General features: G+C 43.6%; 2 protein-coding genes across 3 annotated transcripts in view; both read right to left on the bottom strand.

The window, feature by feature from the left end:
* Positions 1-1,821: 1,821 nt before the first annotated feature.
* LOC310765227 (galanin receptor type 3-like) lies at positions 1,822-2,955 on the bottom strand (the record flags this gene model as incomplete). The annotated part of the gene is made up of 1 exon (XM_083619993.1): positions 1,822-2,955. The coding sequence occupies one exon, from the start codon at positions 2,953-2,955 to the stop codon at positions 1,948-1,950; it is 1,008 nt and encodes a 335-aa protein (XP_083476119.1). The 3' UTR covers positions 1,822-1,947.
* Positions 2,956-8,620: 5,665 nt separating this feature from the next.
* Positions 8,621-21,248, bottom strand: part of SORT1 (sortilin 1) — a 50,379-nt gene continuing 37,751 nt past the window's right edge. For both annotated transcript variants that reach the window (XM_083617798.1, XM_083617797.1), the window contains exons 14-20: positions 19,874-20,064; positions 18,718-18,907; positions 15,320-15,436; positions 14,519-14,627; positions 13,695-13,801; positions 12,299-12,410; positions 8,621-12,057 (exon numbers count right to left, since the gene is read on the bottom strand). In XM_083617798.1, the coding sequence (XP_083473924.1) occupies positions 12,043-12,057; positions 12,299-12,410; positions 13,695-13,801; positions 14,519-14,627; positions 15,320-15,436; positions 18,718-18,907; positions 19,874-20,064 (841 nt within the window). In that variant the 3' untranslated portion in view covers positions 8,621-12,042. The remainder of the gene's footprint in view (positions 12,058-12,298; positions 12,411-13,694; positions 13,802-14,518; positions 14,628-15,319; positions 15,437-18,717; positions 18,908-19,873; positions 20,065-21,248) is intronic.

Here is a 21,248-nt window from a genome sequence, read left to right as displayed (position 1 = left end):
ACCCAGAGTTCATAGCTAGAAGCAATGGCAGGTTTGAAATGCAAAATTGTAGTCTACCCACACACAAGCAATTTCTTTCCAAGCTCTGCCTATACATGAAATCCATTACAGCATAGAACAGCCTTCCCCAAACTGGTGCCCTCCAGATGTTGTTGAACTACAGCTCCACCCATCATGTCCAATGGTTAGAGATGATGGGAACTGTAGTCCAACAAAATCTGGAGGACACCAGGTTAAGGAAGGCTTGGATAGAAGGTATAACCATACTATGTATTGTAAGGGACGCGGGTGGCGCTGTGGGTAAAACCTCAGCGCCTAGGACTTGCCGATCACATGGTCGGCGGTTCGAATCCCCGCGGCGGGGTGCACTCCCGTCGTTCGGTCCCAGCGCCTGCCAACCTAGCAGTTCGAAAGCACCCCCGGGTGCAAGTAGATAAATAGGGACCGCTTACCAGCGGGAAGGTAAACGGCGTTCCGTGTGCTGCGCGGGCTCGCCAGATGCAGCTTGTCATGCTGGCCACGTGACCTGGAAGTGTCTGCGGACAGCGCTGGCTCCCGGCCTATAGAGTGAGATGAGCGCACAACCCTAGAGTCTGGCAAGACTGGCCCGAACGGGCAGGGGTACCTTTACCTTTTTACTTTGTATTGTATTGAATAGGGTACTGGCATTTTTAATTTCTCCGTAACACCAAGAAGACAATCATTGTTGAATTGTCATAGGATATGCCATATTCTGGCATATAGTGCAGAAGAGAGACAATGTGGTGTGGTTGTTAGAGTGTTGGACTAGGACCTTGGAGACCAGGGTTCTAATCCCCACTCAGCCATGAAACTCACTGGTTGACCTTGGGCCAGTTACAGTCTCTGAGCCTAACCTACCTCACAGGGTTGTTGTAAGGATTCAATGAGGTTGGGGAGAACCAGTGGTTTTTTTTCTAGAAAAAGAGGTGCCAGAACTCACCATAAATGCCTCCTTTGTATAATGGCAATGGCACCCACCTGAGGGGTGTCGAAACTGAGTTCCAGTGAGTTTTGGCTGAAAAAAAGCCCTGGGGACAACCATGTATGCCACCTTGTTCTCTGCGAAGAAAAAGGTGGGATATAAAGGCAATGGAAAAAAGAATAATGATAAGTTTTAAGAGAAGCTTGGTGTGGGAAGAAAAAGAGCTATATCTTCTTCACATTAGGGAGCTTCAGGTAATTATGCTGTATAGGATAATTTGGCTGTTAATGGTAGAGGAAAAATGAACCACACTCTTGTTTCTCACCGAGACCTCATTAGCCTATTCTACAAGTCAATAGATTTCTCAGCTCAAATATTAAAGGTTATTTCAGGGACTCTTAATTCCCAGCCCGGAAGCTTCAGCACAATTAATGTTCTCTCCAGTGACCCCTGTCTGTTGCTGCTACTAGAACCATTTCAGGTAAACGAACATGCAGTATTCCTTGGGAATGAATCTGTGTCCAATTAATGGCACAAACAAGTCAGAAATCACCAATTCAAAGGTGTCGTTTGGTAGTCCAAATGGAAGGCAGCCCTTCTCTGCATGGATACGAGCTGAGTATCAGCTTCAAGTTATAGTTACAATATGTTATTGGCAGAAAGGAACTGATCAATAATGTGAATCAATAATGCAACATCAAAAATGCCTTCATAAGGCATTTTAGGAAATGAAGCCCCTAGACAGGATTAAACATAAACTAAAGTTCTCCTCGGGTTACCATTTTTTTTCTAGAAGTAGATTCAAATATTTTAAACGAGTGCAACTAATTAAGTTCCCACATATGATTTTCTCCTTATGGGCTCTGTGTATGTCACATAAAGCAGGGACAGGGAATCGGTGGCCCTCCAGTGCTGACATAAGGGATCCCTCAGGCAGGCTACAGGACAGGAAATAATAAATTCTTGTTCCACACAACTTTAGCAAAGCTTATTGTACACCTTAGTCACGTGCTACCTAACACTTCTATCTTACCCAAATGGATAGGACCTACTTGGCGAATTCCCTTTTCTACCCTCCTAAAGAGGTTCCTCAGCCTGGCCTGGAACTGGAAAGAAAGGCAGAAGCAGATCATAGGGTTAATGCAGCGGTTGGCAAAGGCCAGGAGAGACGTCAGGTGATAAGCCAAGTACATAGGGGCTGTGGTTAGCAACTGGTCGTACTTGATAAAGAAAATCACCAGCCAATAGGGGAGCCACATGACCACCAGGGTCACCATGGTGACCAAAGCCATCACTGAAGCTCGCCAGTTCACTTGCAGGCTGGAGGCTGTGTGCATAGAGAGCCCTCTCCTAACCTTGAGGGTACAGATGATCCTCAAGTAGCAGAAAACCATCAGCAATGTGGGAGGCAGGAAGCCCACCCCTCCCAGGAGCTGCAGGTAAAGGTTAACTTCCTTCCTTGCCATTTGGTTCACGCAATACATCTGCCCCTCCACGTGAATGATCTCATAATTAATCCAGAGCGGAGTGGAGAATATAAGGCAGGTCACCCAGATGAGCCCACAAGCGATAGCTATCTGCTTTTGGGAGATGGGCATCACTCTCATGGGGTGGAGGATCGCCGTATAGCGAAGTAGTGCGATGGCCAGCATGCTGTAGAAGGCAGCAAAGGAGACCCACATGGAGAAGCTGTGGGTGGTGACGCACAGCAGGCGGCCCAGGCGCCAGTCCCTGAAAAGGATGTTGCCAAACATCACAGGGGCATTGTAGAGGAGGAAGAGGAGGTCCAGGATGACGATGTTGAGGAAGAGAGGCTCCGTCAGGCGTGAGATGTGGCTGCCGCTCTTTCTTTGGAGACCTCGGAAAAGGATCCAGAGCAGCAAGCCGTTTCCAGGCATGCCCAGGAGGAAGAAGAGGACATAGAGGACAGCAAACACGTTCTTGCTATAAAGGAGGAAAAGGTCGCTGAAGCCAGAGCTGGTGACATTCCCTGCACTGGAATTGGAGTCCATGTTGCATCAGTTAATTATTTAGTCTGTGCCATAGAATTTTCTAGCTGTCTGCCAGTCTTTCTTCTGTTCCCTGGAAACAAAGATATGACTTTCAATGCACTCTGAAATGCAGCATTTGGGACAATCATGGAAATGATAGTCTTGTTCAAAGCAATCTGCACTCTTAAGAATGAGGAAGGGGCAAGGAAGGTGATAGGAGAAACCTGACTTTCTACTTACGGCTTGCACAGGAAGAAGGAAGAAATTTGAATTATTTGAATGTCAGTGTGTGCCAGCAGAGTCTTTCCATTTGTACTTCGTCTCTGCCCAGTGTTCCTTATTTAAAGTGCTCAGCAGAGTTCAAATTTATGGTGGGAGTCTTGCTTGTCAACTGTACTTGACCAAAGGGATACACACACACACACACACACACACACACACACACACTTCCAGTCTGTCTCCTCCAAAGTTATGTGTATTGTGTATCTTTGACACATAGGGAGGCATTCACTGCAATATACAAGCCATGCAGCATGCACAGCTGACCACAGCACTGCCCCCCCCCAAGCAAATGGGCTTCTCCCGGGGTTTCTGTCTGTCAGAGGGGCATTTAAGTCTGCTTCCTTTGTGTTTGAACAAGGCACAGAGCATTTTTAATCTCAATACATTAACATTAGATGGGACAAAGAAACCAAAAAAGTACCACTGTGACCAAAATAAATCAATAGATTGCATGGCTTTTTTATTTGTTTTCAATCAGAAAATTCTGTCTCGGCACATATGCCCACTTCAGTGTATCAGTTTTTGCTGGAAATGTTTTACTCCATCCTGTTACATTGGCTAGGACAAAAAAGCACCCCCATGTAAAATTTAATTGGTTTTCTTGGGTTGTTGTTGTTGTCTCAGGGTTGTTTTGTATTACTTTGTGTATGTACAGAAAGATGCTATTTCCATCGCACAAGTAAAACAGTGGCTTTAATTACAACCCAGAGTTTATGATTGTGAAAAGGACAGTGTCCTAGGAGGACTATGGTGCACGCCTACTTCCATGTATATCCTGCAGTGAAAAGTGCACTAGGATTCACACCCCAAGGTATGGCTTAGGGGCTGGAATAACAAACATGGATAAATGAGCTCTTACTCAAGTCTCTTTTAGATCACCAGACACCTGCATTGCTAGCAGTGACCCAGTATAAGTGCTTTCCTCCATGGAAATAAAGAATTTACATGAAAAGTGAAATGAAGAATCATGTGGGTCTTGCAGGAAAGGATCACAAGAAGAAGTCTAGATACAGGTTCAACAAAACATACCAGGACTGTGTATTCTGGGGACAGAGGAGCTATTTGCTATGCCTGAAGCTTGTAAGGCTAGTTCTCAGAACAGACTTTAGTTTCACAACAGAGCCTCCATACAAACAGTCTTTACTTGAATTTTTATCCACGTAGTAAGATACAGAACAGGGGGTTTCACTGAGATCTTTGTAATTTATTGTAAAGTGTGCAAAGGACTTTCATTACTGGATTCTATAGAAATGTGAAAAATAAATATATTAAATGCTCAGATTATAACTGCCCTCCCCTTCAAAAACAGACTCCTGCATCATCATACTTTGAAAGTGCAAGAACCTGGACCCAATCTCTGTCCAACAGATTTTCAAATCCAACAGATTTTTTTAAAAATATCAGATTCATTTCTGTGTCACCAATAGCGTGTTGAGATCATCTTCTTTCTTTCCCACAAAGAAATGCATCCTCTGTAGGACACATATGAAATGGCCCAGTGTGAACAATGCATCTGATCTCTACTGTTTAACATGTTTAGGATGGAGGGACAAGTTCAACAATCCGGAAGGGAAACTTTAAAACTAAGGATTTAACAATGAGAGGATCTGTGGAAGCAAAGGATCATACCTCACTGTTGATGTCTGAACCGGATACCACTTAGAAAACAAAGCAAATGGATGTGTAAATTACGCTGGAGTCTGGAGCATTTTCCTTTTGCCTTGTCTTCCGTCTCTTTTCAGAACCTCTGCAGACTGACACATACACATACACAAACACATAGACATACACAAACACATACACCCCAAGTGGTTCGGATGCTCTCTTACTGATGCTGCCACTAAAGAAGACCTGCCTATCAGCACTCTTTCATCTGAGCACCAAAGGCAGCCAGCTCACTCAGAGAGAATCATTTGCCTCATCATATTGGAGCAGAAATCAACCTAGGATGGAGTGAGCCATTCTACCCCTCCATCTCTGCTGGCAAAACTTAACTTCTTGAAAGTGAACTATTACTATTAGAATTAGTTTAGGGACCATCCCTTTGGGAACAGATTGATAAAAGGGCGAGGGTTCAGGGGCTTCTGCTGAGCAGACATGCACCATCACCAAGCATTTAAAGGCATCTAGGAATGGGGGAAGTAGCTGGAAAAAATATTAAATTCAGAGCCAAGTACCTTCAGGTATGTATATTTTTTTATACATGTAGTTGATGGAATAACCACATGTAAGCTGCCATTAGTTCTTTGTACAGAAGAACTTAGTACAGGATAGTACAGAAATGCAGTGGTTACATAGAACAACTCACAATACAAGAAAATACTGGAAAAACTAGTGGCAATGTGGGTTTGGGGCTAGGAGCCCCCCAAATGGTTTAGTCACACTTGATCCCGTGTAGCCAATGAGCTCACTCTTATAGTTTGGATCTGGCATTTGTTAATTCTACAGTGTCCACTTTTAAAGAGAGGGGGGGAAGTGTGTGTGCCAAAAAGAGGTGCTATACTTTGGGGTGTACTTCATTTTTCCTTATGGGAAAGAAGGTCATTGGTAGGGTTGTGTGACGTAACTCATATCCATTGCAGTCCACATGAGCAATTTCCCATTCATTCTTTGGTGCCATATTCTGTCCTTTAGAATAAAAAGAAACTCTGAAAAGGGCATCCTTTTAAAGCGGAAAACAACAGGCAGATTGCAGGAAGCAAACTTGCAGTGTTGCAATAGAAGAGTGAGTTAGGGGATCGAAGAGGCATTGCAAAAAGCCACTCGATCCTTTCCCCTCCCCTTAATATGGACCAGCTGCAAGGCCTTTTTTTCAGCCAGAACTTGCCAGAACTCAGTTCTGGCACCTCTCAGGTGGACCACATTGCCATTACAAGAGAACAAGGGAGGTGTTCACAGTGAGTTCCAGCACCTCTTTTTCAAGAAAAATAGCACTGGCCAGCTGTATTCTGTTTAAATGTTTGCCTATCAAACATTTACAGTGTATATGCAGTGAAAGGATTATGAGAATGCTTGTGATGGGTCCCCAAGTCTTGACCCCACATGGGCCACAAGAGTTTAAAGGAGACGTTCTCGAATTACTCTTCCATTTTTCAAGTAGATCTATTTCTGTATTATATTTCAAGTCACACAGTTTTTGACATTATTAGTCAAAAGATGTCTTGGAGGGCTGGCAGGTGGAAAGCAACTCGTGACATGACCCAGCCTGTTCCAACCACTGGAGAGATGCTAATGAAGGTCTTGCTGCCTGTTTTTGTTTCAGAGTGGATGTCTTCAAGGCTCACACCTTTTGCTTTTCCCCTGTGCACATGGCATGCTCTGAGCAAAGGTAAACTTGTTATGCTAACTTCACTCTCCTAGTGAAGTGTGCAAGTTTGTTTCAAACAAACTATCCAGGCCGGGTGTGTGTGTGTGTGTGTGGGTGGGTGGGTGGGTGGGTGGGTGTGCTATATATAGAAAGTTTAGATAGATAGACAGACAGATAATAGGCAGACAGATACAAATATAAATAAAAATTAGGTATAAGTTTCAGGCACACACAAAATTTCTATTTTGTACATACAGCACAAAATGAAGAAGATGGGGTGGGGTGGGGAGGAAGAACACCACAGAGATAAGAAATATCAGAAATATCAAGAATAAAACAAAAACAGCACATAAAAAGTGGGGACTTGCGAGTGGTTTTGTGGCTTGATCCTCAGAATGGGATAAGACATTAAGCAGCAAATATGGGTCTGGAATCCTTGGGGAGGCCTAACTTGCAAGGGAAAAGTAGCAGCTGCAGAAGGAATTAAAAATCTTCCCCACGTACTGAAGTTTCCAACTTGATTTGTGGCATGCACACCTCTAAGAACCCTGACTGGGGGGGGGGGAGCTTAAAAATATCCCCAAGATGTGTCACCCTTTTTCCACTGCTTCTCTTTGTATTGAAAAGCAGCAGCCCAGGTCCCCCGTTCCTCATTTGCCACTTTCTGATTCCATCTTAAGACTCTGTATACCAGCAAACACATTCTTTGCACAGGACATACAAGCAACTGCTGTGCTACTGCAGAAATAGGTTAGGGTCTTGAAGTAAATGAAGGGCATGCCATGCCCTTAAGGTGCATCTGATGCCAGGAATTCACAGGTGCCTGTGCTGGGTGTGAGAAGTGGGTGTCTGGGGCAGGGGGAGAGAAAGTACCAGTCTTTTCTTAGCCCTCCTTTCTGTGTAGGAAAACATGGAGCCAAGCTTTGAGCCGATGTTGCCAGCCCTTATTGTGGAAGAGTCTACATATTCCAAAGCTTTGCCACTGAAATGGTCAGCAGCAGCTTTTACTTTACGTCCAAGGAAATAATTTCACAGTAGATCATCTTACTAAAACAGGTTGTAGAGTAAGGGGAAATGAAACTCTGCAAGGTTCAAAAGCACACCCTAGAGATATACCCTGGGCTGAATGGTCAAACACACACACCTTCCAACCTCTAGAACTATCTGGGAAATTGTAATGCAGATGAAACACTGCAGGCTGTTCACATGGGAAAGGGAACTGCAATATCTCTAACAGGGTAGCTGTGCAAGTGAAGTACAGCCAGGCATAAGATGGCAAGACAGTCTTCTTGTTGCCTCTTCTTTTCCCATCCATATCCAGGACAGGAAAGGCAGTGCTAGAAACCATAGACAGACAGGGGTTGCCTATCCCATTTTATTGCCGGAGACGAAAAAGGGAAGGACCAGCCTGCACACCCAACCCCATTGCAGCCTTGCTTACTGGGGTTGCACAGTGACTTACATGTTGCGGCAAGATTTCACAGGGCTGTTTGTGAGATCTCACTGGAACCCCAAACCCGCCACATCTCAATTCTGCAGTAGCAGCGGTGGGTAGGTGGGGTAACTGCAGTGCTCTTCCAAGATCTTGCCAGAACCCACCGCAGCCGCTTCTTTGGGGGAGGGTAGGATGCCCACAGCAGTGCCGCTCCTTGGATTCTGCCACCCAAGGCAGCTGCTTTAGTCTGCCACATGAACAGGCCAGTCCTAGAGACAAAACTACACCTTTACTTCTTATGTTTATCTCAGGATAAGATTAACCTATGGAACTCACTCCAAGTCTTTAAAAGAGTCAGAAAAACTCATAGAGGTTAAGGCTATCAGCGGCTACAAGTCATGATGGTTGTGCTCTGCCTGCAGTCAGAGGGAGAAATTCTTTTGAAAACGTTGCTGGAAACTATTCCAGTTCTGCTTGAGAGTTTCCCAGAGTCATCTTGTTGGCCACTTTGGATTTGATGAGCCATTGGCCTGATCCAGCAGGCTCTTAAGTTGCTCAGTGCTGAGCAGCCGCCCTGAAAAAAATGGCTAAATGATGTACGTTGCTCCTTATGATCGGGTTTCAGCAAGGTTTCACACTCACAAGAGTAAAGGCAGACCACATAAAAGCCCAATTTTTGTCTTTATTTCTAACCCAAATATTGCAAATATACAGAAAAATACCAGTACAAATTTATAATATAGCCAGGCTTATTTACAAACTCTATACATGGCTCCTTTATTTTTCTTCTGCATCTTGCCTCAGACTGTACATCTTAAGAAATTGTGTGTAGAGGAGTGTGTTAGCTATGGCTTTTTGTTATGTTATATTTTACAGCCATTATGCACATGGTCTGGTCTGGTCTGCCTTACAGACACATCAGGGAGACAATGATACTTCAAAGCTCATGCAATGGCAACATTTCCAGGACTGCTTTGTCACTTAGGCAGCACCCTTAGAGCAGTGACGAAAATGCAGTGTTACCTACATACTCAACACTATGGAGGACAAGGCTACTGTTGTGTATGGCAGCAAATGTGTGACAGTAACAAGGACCTGGTTAGTTTATTGAGGTTTCTAGTTCCTTGAATGCTCTCACTTTATAAGCCAATGTGCCACAATGTAGAGTGTCTTATGAGAGGGGAATCAACAGAAATGGAGCAATGGAACAGGTCATGCCCAGTAATGAACTCCCTTACCTAACCACCCTTCCAGAGATGCTTTAATAAACATAGAAAATAGGACATATAATAGCAAGAGTAAGTAGTCAGATTATGTTCTCAGTGAAATGGAAAAGGTCATCACCAGCTACATTACAGGCTTTCCATCACAATCCCAGCCCAGCACTTAAAAGAGTTTCAGCCACATCACATGGATAGTAAAGCGATTTGAACCTGGCTCTGCACAGAACAGATGTACACAAGAAGTTCAAATATGTTAAGAGCAGGGGTTTTGGAGCAGCTGTCAGACACAAGGTTATTGAGCCCCCTTCAGTTCCTGGTTGAGTTGCTGTGAGTTTAATATTGACTGTAAACAGCACTCTTATTTACATGCGAGTGTGCTTCTGTACCAGGTTAAATGGAGTGAGAATAAACAAGAAGTGGAATAAGCTACAAGTGTCTTCCAGGGACAAATGTTCCTCCTTGCCATGTGTTCCTTGTTGGTACCTTCTGCAAGGGACAAAATAATTTTATACCAAGGAAGACAATAACACCCTGAGATATAATCAAATGATGCAGTGATGTAAGGGAGGAAGTAAGGGCCCAATAAAAAAGCACAGTAAAGCCAAAGTAACTGTGGGAAAAACAAATCCAGGACAGACACTTTATTTCATGTTTCTGACTCTCATTATTGCCAAAAAGAGGGTGGAAAGCTCTGTGACTTTAGCAACATGTCCTAACCACTAGGGCATAATTGATAGCCACTGAATATCTAACAAATCCTGATTCTTTGAAGAAAGGCAAGTTAAACTGATTAATGGTGGAAATACCCAACATTCAATGCCTCCTGAAAAATTGCGAAGCGTGGCATTCAGAGGGTAGATGCCACTATGGAGAAGGACCACTTCCAGACTGTCGCTGGATGACACTCAGCAGGTTGCAGCATTACCAGCAAGTTTTCCTCTGATAATCTTAGGGAAGTACTGGGGCTGGGTAAGGGGAAGGTGGTCCTTAAGCATCACACACACCAGAGACCCTGGGGAAAATATACTATGTGTCCCAGGGCTCCTCGTGTCTGGATGCATGTCCTAGCACCACAAGGGAGCAAAGGCAGCCTCAGCCTGAAACCTCCAGTGAGACCTTCCTGGTAGTGCTGCCTCACCAGCAGGAACACTTGGGGAATAAAAGCAGAGTGGGGCAAGTTCCAGTATAGGCGTTCATAGCAAGATTAAGGGTGCAGGTGGTATGTGGAAGGTATTCAGACCCTGCCACGCTCCCAACACAGGTGAGTGGGGAAACATATTTTGTCTAGGGGCTTATCCACACTTCCTCTTGTCCTGCTGCTTTCCTCCAGGGAAAACCGCTCTTTAGCAATAGATCTTAACAAATGGCAACCCAACCCGAATTGCCATTTGTTGCGATCAAGCACAAAAGAGTGGTTTTCCCTGGGGAAATGCAGCAGGAAGTGTGGACAAATTGTGACTAATCACTCACCTATGCTGGAATAGAACAAAGTCCTAAGATAAATGTAAAAAGTACCACTGGGGACCAAAATTCAAGAAAATACATTACTGAATGTTATGAAGGTCTTTCAAGTTCAAACATGTCTCTCCAAGCATCTCAGTCCCTTCAAAGCAACAGAAGCCGAATATTACCTATGCCATGCACTGGCTCAATACTTTGTGTTTCTATGGATTCCCATAGTAAGAATCCCTTGATTCTTACTATAATAGCTACTGGAGTGGGGTGCCTCCGTCGCCAATTCACATCCCAACAGGCCAACTTTTAGCTACTGAGTTCAAGAAACTTAACTTACTACTTTCTCCAGGTTCAATTCATAATACCCTCTGTGAACCCAAAAAATATTGAGAAATAGTTATGATTCCACATGGCACATAACAGTCAAACTGTGCTGTTGAACAGAAGTCAGAAAAACATAGTAGCAAAGTGGTGCATGTGTAGCAACCACTGATCTACGTATAATCTAAAAATATAATGAAAATTAGAAACACTTAATAACATCATGGTGCTGCCGGTAGCACAACAAAACTTTCCTTCAAGAACCTGATTTAAAGCAAACAATTTCTGTTCCTTCATAACATTCTAAACAAGTCATATTTCTGGAATATCTGTATACTTAGTCTTACAGTTGATAAATTTACCCCCACCCCCACCCCCATGCTTTTGCTTTTTAGATTTATGGCAACACACGTGCCAATTTCACAGTTTAGTTCCTTGGAATCGGAGAGCCACAGAGTTGTTTCTAGCCTTGGAATAATCTCTGCTTTGCACGGCATACATCTGCCCAGTTGATTACACTTCAGTGAAAACGAAAAGCAACCCTGTTTTGGCACACAGCCCCGGGATGCTGGTTAGCTTTCTCAGTCCCTGCCATAGCATCTCATTGCCCTGCTTGCTAGGAGAAGTGCTGCTCACACTGCAACAGCTTCAAAGCAGTGTCATCACAGTGTTGGAGTGGAACATGTCCCCCACCCAGGGATTTGGAGCCTTCTCCTAGTAGCAAGGTATGCTGTACCTAGTAATGCTAATATTTAATGAAATGTTGCTTTCACATTCCTATTTAGTTTTCCTTTAAGTTGGAAAAAGAAATCTGATTAAAACAAAGTTACATTTTTTTAAAAAAAGGTTTCCCTTCTTCCTTATTCAGAGCTGCAGTATCTCCCCCTTCTACACCCACCCACCCAAAGCAGTTCTTGCAGCCTTCTTGGTTTTAGACAGTTTGATGGAAGCAGTAGGAACACAAAATCCCTTGGATACGGAAAAGGCATTCAAATTAGAAGTAAAATGAACCGTCTGCATTCGTGCCCTTCTGTAGCAGCATCTAAATCCATGTGAATCCAATTCTAGTTAGATCTGCAATATCACTATTCCAGAAGGTCCTGGGAAGAAAAGAGGGATAGATAATACTTCTGGTTAACATTTGATGATCATGATTCTTTGCGGTTTTGCTGTGGCAAATACAACGCACTTAGCCCCCCAGAGATATACAGCTGTTTCTTTTTCAAAGTGACATAAGCCAAAATCACATGCTTGGGGTTCAAATTTATCTTTCTAACCCAACATGTACTGCTCAGAAAGATGCATGGTGTGCACACATACACATCAGTTACAATCACTTGCCTCATCAGAATCATCATGGTAGCCCGTTTTATTGGCATCTGGTGTGTCAACGCCATCAAAGCCGTTCGCTTCCGCATGCTGCTGCAGGACAGAGTATCGGTGAACCAGAAACCTAGGGGCATGACAAACACACATGAAATGAACTTGGCCCTATGGGCAAGCATTCTTTGAACAGAAGTGAATATAACGTCCAGAGACTTTTGGAAGAACTTTATATCAGTTGCTGCTGAGACACCATTTCTCTGGCTGTTTTATCTGGTCTAAGCCAATAAACATTGGGTATCTTTAGAACCTATATAGGATTTAAAACAAAAAAACAAAAAAAACCTGGCAGTGCAACAATGCTACATGAATCCATCTGTCATTTTGGGCTAAAGTGTTGTAAGTATGCAGCTGGCATGTAGTTTTATCTCTCCTAGCAAAGTTGTGGAACAGGTATTGGGATGGATGAGGGATGAAGGCAAGAATATAAGAGCCTGCTGGATCAGGCCAATGGCCCATCTAGTTCAGCATCCTCTTCTCACAGCAGCCAACTAGATGTCTATGGGAAGCTCAAAATCGGGCAAGACAGAGGTACTGTGGGCAGGCAAGCCTGCTGATCTAGGAATGTTGTGACCAGGGTTGCCATGATCACGTTTGCAGTTTGGGGGTTCTCCTAGACTCAGAGCAGTTTATGGAGGTACCCATGACATCAGTTGTCAGGCACTCCTTATGGGCTCTGGTCAATTTGCCAGTGGCATTTCTTTGTGAAGAAAGTGGATCTGACTATGGTAATTCATGCCCTGGTTACATCAGATTGGGTTATAATGTGCTGTACGTGGGTCTGCTTTTAAAGACAATTTAGAAGTGCCAGCTGGTGCAGACTGCTTGGCCCCCATAAACAGCTGTAGTCTGATATAAAGCCTTATCTGTACTGACTACAGTGGTTGCCAATGTATTTTCAGGTCCAATCTAAAGCACTCGTTTTAAAGTCCTAAAGCATTTGGGATCTGGTAATTTGAACAATTGCTTACACTTCTGTTTGGGCTCCAAGACCAGCCACAAAGGCCTACCACTAAGATCTATCAAGTCGACAAACATAAGAGCACCTTTCAGGATGGCCCTGTCCCTGTGGAACTCCTTCCCACAGAAGCCTCTCTGGCTTGTTTTAAATGGGCCTTACTGACTTCACTATCCCAATCTGCTTTTAACTGAATAAGGTTGGTGATTTTATAGTTACAACTCCTGCTGTTTTATGTATGTGTTATGTTACATGGCTACTGTTTTCCTGTTTTGAATTGGTTTCATGCTCTTAATTCTGTGGTGGGAGAGTCTCTGGCACTGAAAGGCAGCATAAAAATAACTGAATGATAGTTAAAAGTAAGAATGATCTTGCCAATCCCTTCCCAAGGCTCACCTTCCTCCACAAACGTATTTCTTAATGATGACTACTCCAGCTACAGCAGTCATAAGCATCAAGCCTATTACAGCCAGGATGACTGGAGTGGAGTTGGAGGAAGTAGACTGTAGAAAGAAAAGAGAGAGATGCATTAAGATTTTATGACAAATTATTAAATCACTTCAATTACCGAGTCATTTCTATAATGATTCTCCTAGCATATTCTCCATACCTCAAGAACTTACTCTCTTGTCCTGCATGGATCACAGGAGGACTATAAAGATTTGGGGAGAGAGAATGAAACAGCTGATTTTGGAAAGGGTGAAATTTGACTACCTAGTTCAGAATGCCAAACCGCAGCTTCAGCAGCCAATTTGGAAAGCTCATTCATTTTACTGCTTGAACAGAGTCAAGGTTAATATTGGCAAAGCATTTTAAGAAAAACTGCTTCTCAAATATTAACTACAAATGGGCTGTTTTTCAAGCACTCTTTTTACATTGGTTAAATTACTCTCTTTCTCCCTCTCATATATACAGGCAGCCTGCAGCCTTTGAACTATATGCAGCCCCCAGCCCAATTTCAATTGACCCCCTGCATGCCATCACTGCAGGCCTCTGACAAGAGTGATCTGTCACTCTAGCACACTGGGAAGGAAAAAGAGAAGGGGGTTCAGAGAGAGAAAAAGGGATGATTCCACTCACCAGTGGTCTTCCTCTGCCAGCATGTGGCCTCACACAGAATAACCCAAGGATATATGGCCCTTGACAGGAGAAAAAGGTTGCCCACCCTTCCTCTATCTCTTTGCCCCACTACAGTTCTTTCTGCATTTTTTAAAACTTACCAGCTGGCTTGAGTTCAAGTAGTTGCTAGTGCATTTTTTCTTCAGATCAGTCTCTTCACGGATGGGATTTTCCCCACCAACACATTTGTCTCCTGGGATCTTCCGATATCTGAAATTCAACAGGAGTCTCAATAATCTATTATTGCGAAGCTTCTTTTATTAGTGACAGCTCTCCAAGCCACCTAAAATTAGCTAACCCCTTCATGTCCAAGCATCAGTGGGAAGTCGAGAACATGGTTTCACCATTGCCAGGTGGGTATCCTCAAATCACCTGTCCGACATTCCCCAAAGCCATGATTCTTTCAGGGCTGGGCACCTAGAGGGGTATGCATGTCAGGTCTATAGGGCTGCAGTGGCCTCCAAGACAACATGGAAGTCACATAACATGAAAGTCAAGAATCCTCAAATAATAAATGCACATGTCATGCTAAATTATTTCAGCTGCTTCTGGTCCACAGAATTTATAAGCCAAGATAGTTCTATCTAGAGAATTATCTCCCCACCCAATACAGAATGAATCACCTTAAATGTATTACAGATGGCTATACTACATCTTCTACTGGGAGATATAGTGCCATGGTCACAACAGCAAGGGGCATATTTTGATTCTAAGGGAGATTCTTACTGTTCCAGAAACACAGCGTGTTCAGAGAGAGGAAGAGAATAATTTTACAGCAGGGCATCAGAAGATAGTCCTCTTCCCAGTAGCCAACACATATTTGTTTTATAAAAACAAATGCACACAGGACCAAGCCATCTCCTCCATCAATAATACTGACTATTATAATCATAGAAAATTACCCGCTGGTCTTTAGCCGCTCTCGCTTCCCATATAGACAAAATTCTAGGTCATGCCCCTTCAGCTCTGGCTGCTCCACACACTTGGAATGGTTTTCTGGGCGGTAGTAGCCAAAATCACTGCATCGCAAATCCGAAGGGTAGGAAGACAGACGTTAACAACCCACACACAGTATGCATCACTTCATTATTGCTGCAACTAAAAGACCTAGTATGTGGTTGCTCAAACTAGAATTATACATTTTTAATGGTTATTCGGGAATTTGGTGATAATACTTCTCATGTCTAGTTGTATCACTGACAGAACATTCAGGAGGAGAAACTACCCTATGAAGGAGCATCCAGTTTCTTCAGGGGTGGCAAATACATTTCAGCCCAATGGTTAGCCATACTGCCAAGAGCCACATGCCAGAGGTGAGTGTGGTTGAAGTGGGTATAGCCCACACACACACACACACACACACACACACACACACACACACACCAAACAGACAAGAAGACAAATGCTGATTAAGTTGGGGCTGCAGAGGGGAGAATTCCCTGTGTTTTTTCTTCCCATTGCTAGCTTGGGGGCTTTCCTCCTACCCTAGTGCTGTAATAGCAAGGAAAAGAAAAATGTCTTCAAGGTCTTAACTCTGAATGACACTGCACCATAGGGATAAATGGTTCCCATGTTAGAAGACATTAGAAGGAAGAGAAAAAGCTTTAGACGACTTTTCTGTTTCCTTCCTATAGGAGCTCCTAACAAAGGCAATGCACCAGAGGGAGATGTGGAGCTTTTCAAAAAAAATAAAAAGAGGTGCCAGAAGAAAAAAAGAGGGTTGTGGGTCACCAAAAATGGCAGGCCACAGGTTCGCCAACCCTGAATTATTTCCTACCAAGCATTAGCAATCTAATTTGCTAATATGCAGCACACGTATCCATGGTGATGAATGTGGCCCTGAATGGAAAGCAGATTCAGTGCCAACAATGAACCCATGCACATTGAAAAATTAGAACTGCTGCTTGATAAACTGGTTGTGAATGAAAATGTTTTTTAAATATTCAAAAAGCAACAGCAGGTGGGAGAAGATGATAGAGATACTGAGTACTGATTCCTTCTAGGGCCCTCTAAAACAACCCCACAACCAGACTGACATCAATTTTATTACTGGTTTTGTACAGCCTCAAAATCTATTGTGAGAAATCCAGATTGATCTCTCCATTTCCCCAGCACTCAAAAACCAGTGCTAGGCTAAAACTTGCCCTCCAATTTTGCAAGGTCATTTGCCCCTTTGCAAACTGGGGAGCTGTTTTCTGCACCTTTCATCACTGCTACATTTGTAGAAATTTGTGTGTGTGTGCATTGCTTGTCTTATTCAACCATATGAGGTGGCTAAGGAACCCTCTTTTTCCTCACTGAGCTCACTTGAAGTAGTTCAGAACTTACACTGGCTTCCATTTCAACAAAACATCCTGGAACACCCACATAACTATGTGATGTCAGCAGCCATATGGGTATACCAGGAAGTACTGCTGGGATGTAAGCCAGCATACAGAAAGCTTTCCATGGCTGCAAGTGTGCACAAAATTTCAGCTTTTAAAAACAGCTTCTTAAAGCTTGGGTGTTCCAGGAAGTCCTGCCAAGCTGGAAACCAAAATGAGGTCCATGTTGATGTGAGTGTGGTGCTTTTGTTTACACAACATTTCAAGAGAAAAGCAAGGTTCTTTAGCCATCTCATAAGGTGGTGGTAGTGGAAATATCTGCTTATTCCCACCTTGCTCTTTTTGAAGGCATGCTCAGTTCACACATACACCGCCCCCTTGAGTGGTTTTAAAAAAGAAGCCATTCAGGTTTAAGTCCAGCACTGTTCAAGACACACATTTATTGCAGTAATTTGTGTACTCTGGACTATGGCTCTGCAAGTTTAAGGGATGCAAAGGCCATGTTCAGTCTCGTTATTTTCAGGTATGAATTAATCATATACCACCAGTTTGTGCAGTTAAAGTGAATTTGGCACCCTTGCACAATAAACCTGCTTACAATCCCCCCACCCTGCAAAACACCCTGGGATTTTTCTGGTAACAAAAGGGATGGGGAAATGCACTGGAAAGTGTGAGATGCTGATGTTGTGCAGCATTATATCTGTGCAAACAAATCAGGATGAATGCTCAGTTAAACAGGTCATCAGAATGAGCCAGTACATGCTAGAGTCCAGTAGAACAAGCTACCAGCAACACAGTTCTGCTCCCTAATGTCTGCACTATTTTCCGTCTTCTTAAATTACACTCCACCCTTTTCGTTGTTCATTTTTCCACAGCTGAATGCTCCCCACAGAAGTTATCATGAGGGCCTTTTAAAAGCAGCACACACAAGCAAAGCTGAACATCAGACGTGACCATTTACTGCAAAACCTAGTGGCTTAAATGAGAAGCCATTGAGATGAGGCTTATTTTCAAGATCAAGTTCCCAGCCTGAGACTACAAGGAAAAGAATGAACAAGCAAACAGCATCTGCTTAAGACCCTGAACCACAGGAAGTCTCAGTAGGAACTTCTAATGGTCTAAAGCTGTGTGCACACCATACATTTAAAGGACATGACTTCCCCTAAAGAATCCTGGGAGTTGTAGTTTGTTATGGGTGCTGGAAACTGCAGCTCTGTGAAGGGTAAATCACAGTCACCAAGATTCTCAGGGGGAAGTCATGTGCTTTAAATGTATGGTGTGTACACAGCCCAAGTGTGGGATATGTTTATTGTCCCTGATGCTCCCCTCTCCGAGAACTTCAGATCCTGCCAAAGCCAGATTTTGGATCTGAACAAACAATGAGTTTGTATGCTTTCTTTTAGTGAAGAGGATTTCTGCCACTTTTGTCTCAAATAAATGGCGTAGGTATGTGCAACTGCATGATATCTGTTTGTGAAATATCTGCCTGCTTAAAATCTTGTATGCTCCTTCAGCCACAGAAAATAGACCAGCATTAACCTGCACATCTTGTTATACTGATAATGGAATCTGGGTTGCAAAATGTGGCATTTCTTCTGAGAACCCCCAAGTTTCACCATATTTAATCAATGTTTAATCACTTGACTGCCTCCTTGAAAAACCTCACACTTGTAGAGTCATAAAACCACAATTCTACATACATCAGGAATGGGGAACCTGTGGCCCTCCAGTTGTTGCTAGGCTGCAGATCCCACTAATCATGCCGGTTGGGCTGATTAGAGCTGCAGTCCAACACCTGGAGGGCCACAGGTTCCCCATCTCACTATTTCAGAAAATGAACTGCAGAGTCTGGTTTAATATTTCAGTGAAGCTCAAAGGGTTGGCAGGGTGGGAGTATGGTCACTCCCCAGGCCATTTCAGAACAGAAAAAAACACAGCCATGGGAATAGATTATGGGAGGAACTCTCCAAACATACCAGAGGAAGTCACCTAATGTGCAAGTGCAGACAGATGGTTGCTTGGTCACAACGTAGTCTCGACCATTCTGACAGAAAGATGACTTGCGAAGGCGCAGGTATTCCTCCTTGTAGCCCAATATGCAGCCATCTGCAGGGTCATTGGGATTGCTGGAGTGAGCCAACCACTTTGTGTAGTCCTTCTCCATACCTAAGGAGGGAATAATGACCAGATTCCTAAGATAGCAAAAAACTACTAAAATTCTGTGGACTTTTCTGTAGAATTTTGTGGTGCAATCAGCCACAGAACTCGGGCGGGTACTCTCTGGAATTAAGGAAAGCTGCCCTGTAGCTTTCTCAGGTGCGGCAGCCTTTGTGGGGGACAGGACATATCACATGGCTCCCCATGCCCCACCACGCTGTTACCCACTGCAGCAGAACAAAAAGGGGGGGTGAGGAGGAAACCTCTCTCCTTCCTCTGCTGCCAATTAAAGGTAAGGAAAGGAAATGAGAGGAGCGTGGCCTGGCGTAAATGGCTTTTTTCAGAGAGGGAGAAGGAACAGAGAAGATGGGTGTACAATATTTCTGAGCCCTTACATTAGCTGGGGGGGGAGGGAATATTCCAAATTATTCTTGGAGAAAAGTTTTGCTCCCCCCACCCAAAAAGAACTTGAGTAATTTCCAAATTAATCTGAGGCAAGCTTCCTCATCTCTGGAGGAACTAACTTTTTTGTGGGGATTACACATGAAGAGGCAGCTAAAAGACCTGACCTGTGCATTCTCAAACACAGTATTACACCAGTAGCCTATTGAAAATGCTCTAATTCATGGGTAGGCAAACTAAGGCCCAGGGGCCGGATCCAGCCCAATTGCCTTCTAAATCCGCCTTGCAGACATCAGGGAATCAGCGTGTTTTTACATGAGTAGAATGTGTGCTTTTATTTAAAATGCATCTCTGGGTTATTTGTGGGGCATAGAAATTCATTCATTCCCCCCCCAATATAGTCTGGCCCCCCACAAGGTCTGAGGGACAGTGGACTGGCCCCCTGCTGAAAATGTTTGCTGACCCCTGTTCTAGTTGCATCACATTTTTTAAATTCACAGATACAGTCAAGACAATTTGAAGACAGGTAGCTGGCTAACATTCTTATTTGTTATAAAGGAAGAGATTACTCACACTCCCTGTTGAGAAGATCATTAAAGTCAATAGTATACGAGATCCACTGACGAGACAGGAAGCTCTCTGTAAATCCCCAGATGCTAACATTCATCGATTTTGCTCCTGGCTCTGATGCCAGGCCAGTAAACATCATAGGATCCTTACTGAAAACATAGTTGTGCCAGCACTGCCCTTCGTCTGTGGAGAACCTGAAACAGATAAGATTAGGAATGGAGGTTTGGCATTATCACTGTGGTTAATTTAGACTGACAGAAATCCTAACAAAGCTTAAGGCATCCACTCTCAAATACTGGGGATGCAAGACAGGTGACAGGAATATTAGACTAAACTACATGCTTACTTGCCACTTTGCAGATCAGAACCTTGGGTTCCGCTGTACTGTGTCCATTTCTGGGCACCACAATTTAAGAAGGATATTGACAAGCTAGAATGTGTTCAGAGGAGGGAGACCAAGATGATCAAGGGACTGGATACCAAGCCTTATGAGGAATGGTTTAGGGAGTTGGGTGTGTTTAACTTGGAAAAGAGGAGACTGAGAGGGTGGCATGATAGCCATGTTTGAATATCTGAAGGGCTGTCACATGGAAGAGGGAACAAGCTTTTTTTCTCCTGCTTCAGAGGGCCTTAGGACCTGAACCAACGGATTCAAACTACAAGAAAGAAGATTCTGACTAAACTTTAGGAATAAATTCCTGCTGTTAAGAGCTATGATTCCCTCGGAAAGTGGTGGACTCTCCTTCATTGGAGGTTTTGAAACAGAGGCTGGAGGGTCATCTGTCAGAGATGCTTTAACTGTGATTCCTACATTGTATGGGGTTGGACTAGATGACCTTTGGTGTGCCTTCAAAGTCTACAATTATATGACTGACTTCTTTGCAAATGAGTGCCAGGAAAAGGTGATTTGCAATGGAGAAGTGCACGGGGACTTCTTCTGTCTGTTGCTTTTATCCTAGCTGGAATTCCAAACATATTTATATCTGCCTGTTCTGGACGAGAGCTTGTTTTAAAAATGTCAATAGGGATAGAAATTAGTGGTTCTTCTGAAGTCACTCCTCTCAAGCAACAGCTTCGTGGTTAGAATAGCCTCATTCCTTTCAAACATTCTAAATTGAGAGCAACCCAGTTTCTTCCTTTACATCATTCTACAGCAGTGTTTCATAGACTTGGGTCCCTAGCTGTTGTTGGACTACAACTCCCAGCATCCCTGGCCACTGGTCCTACTAGCTAGGGATGATGGGAGTTGTAGTCCAACAACAGCTGGGCCCCCAAGTTTGAGTAACACTGTTCTATAGGGATAGTTCCAGGTGACATAACAGGGACGAAGTGGGCACTGAACTTCTCATGTCCTCCCACCATAGAAGTATTAACAAAA

This window comes from Podarcis filfolensis (genome assembly GCF_964270895.1).
Source record: "Podarcis filfolensis genome assembly, chromosome: 6".
In the NCBI taxonomy this organism is placed as follows: domain Eukaryota; kingdom Metazoa; phylum Chordata; class Lepidosauria; order Squamata; family Lacertidae; genus Podarcis; species Podarcis filfolensis.
This window is presented reverse-complemented; position numbering and strand designations above follow the sequence as displayed.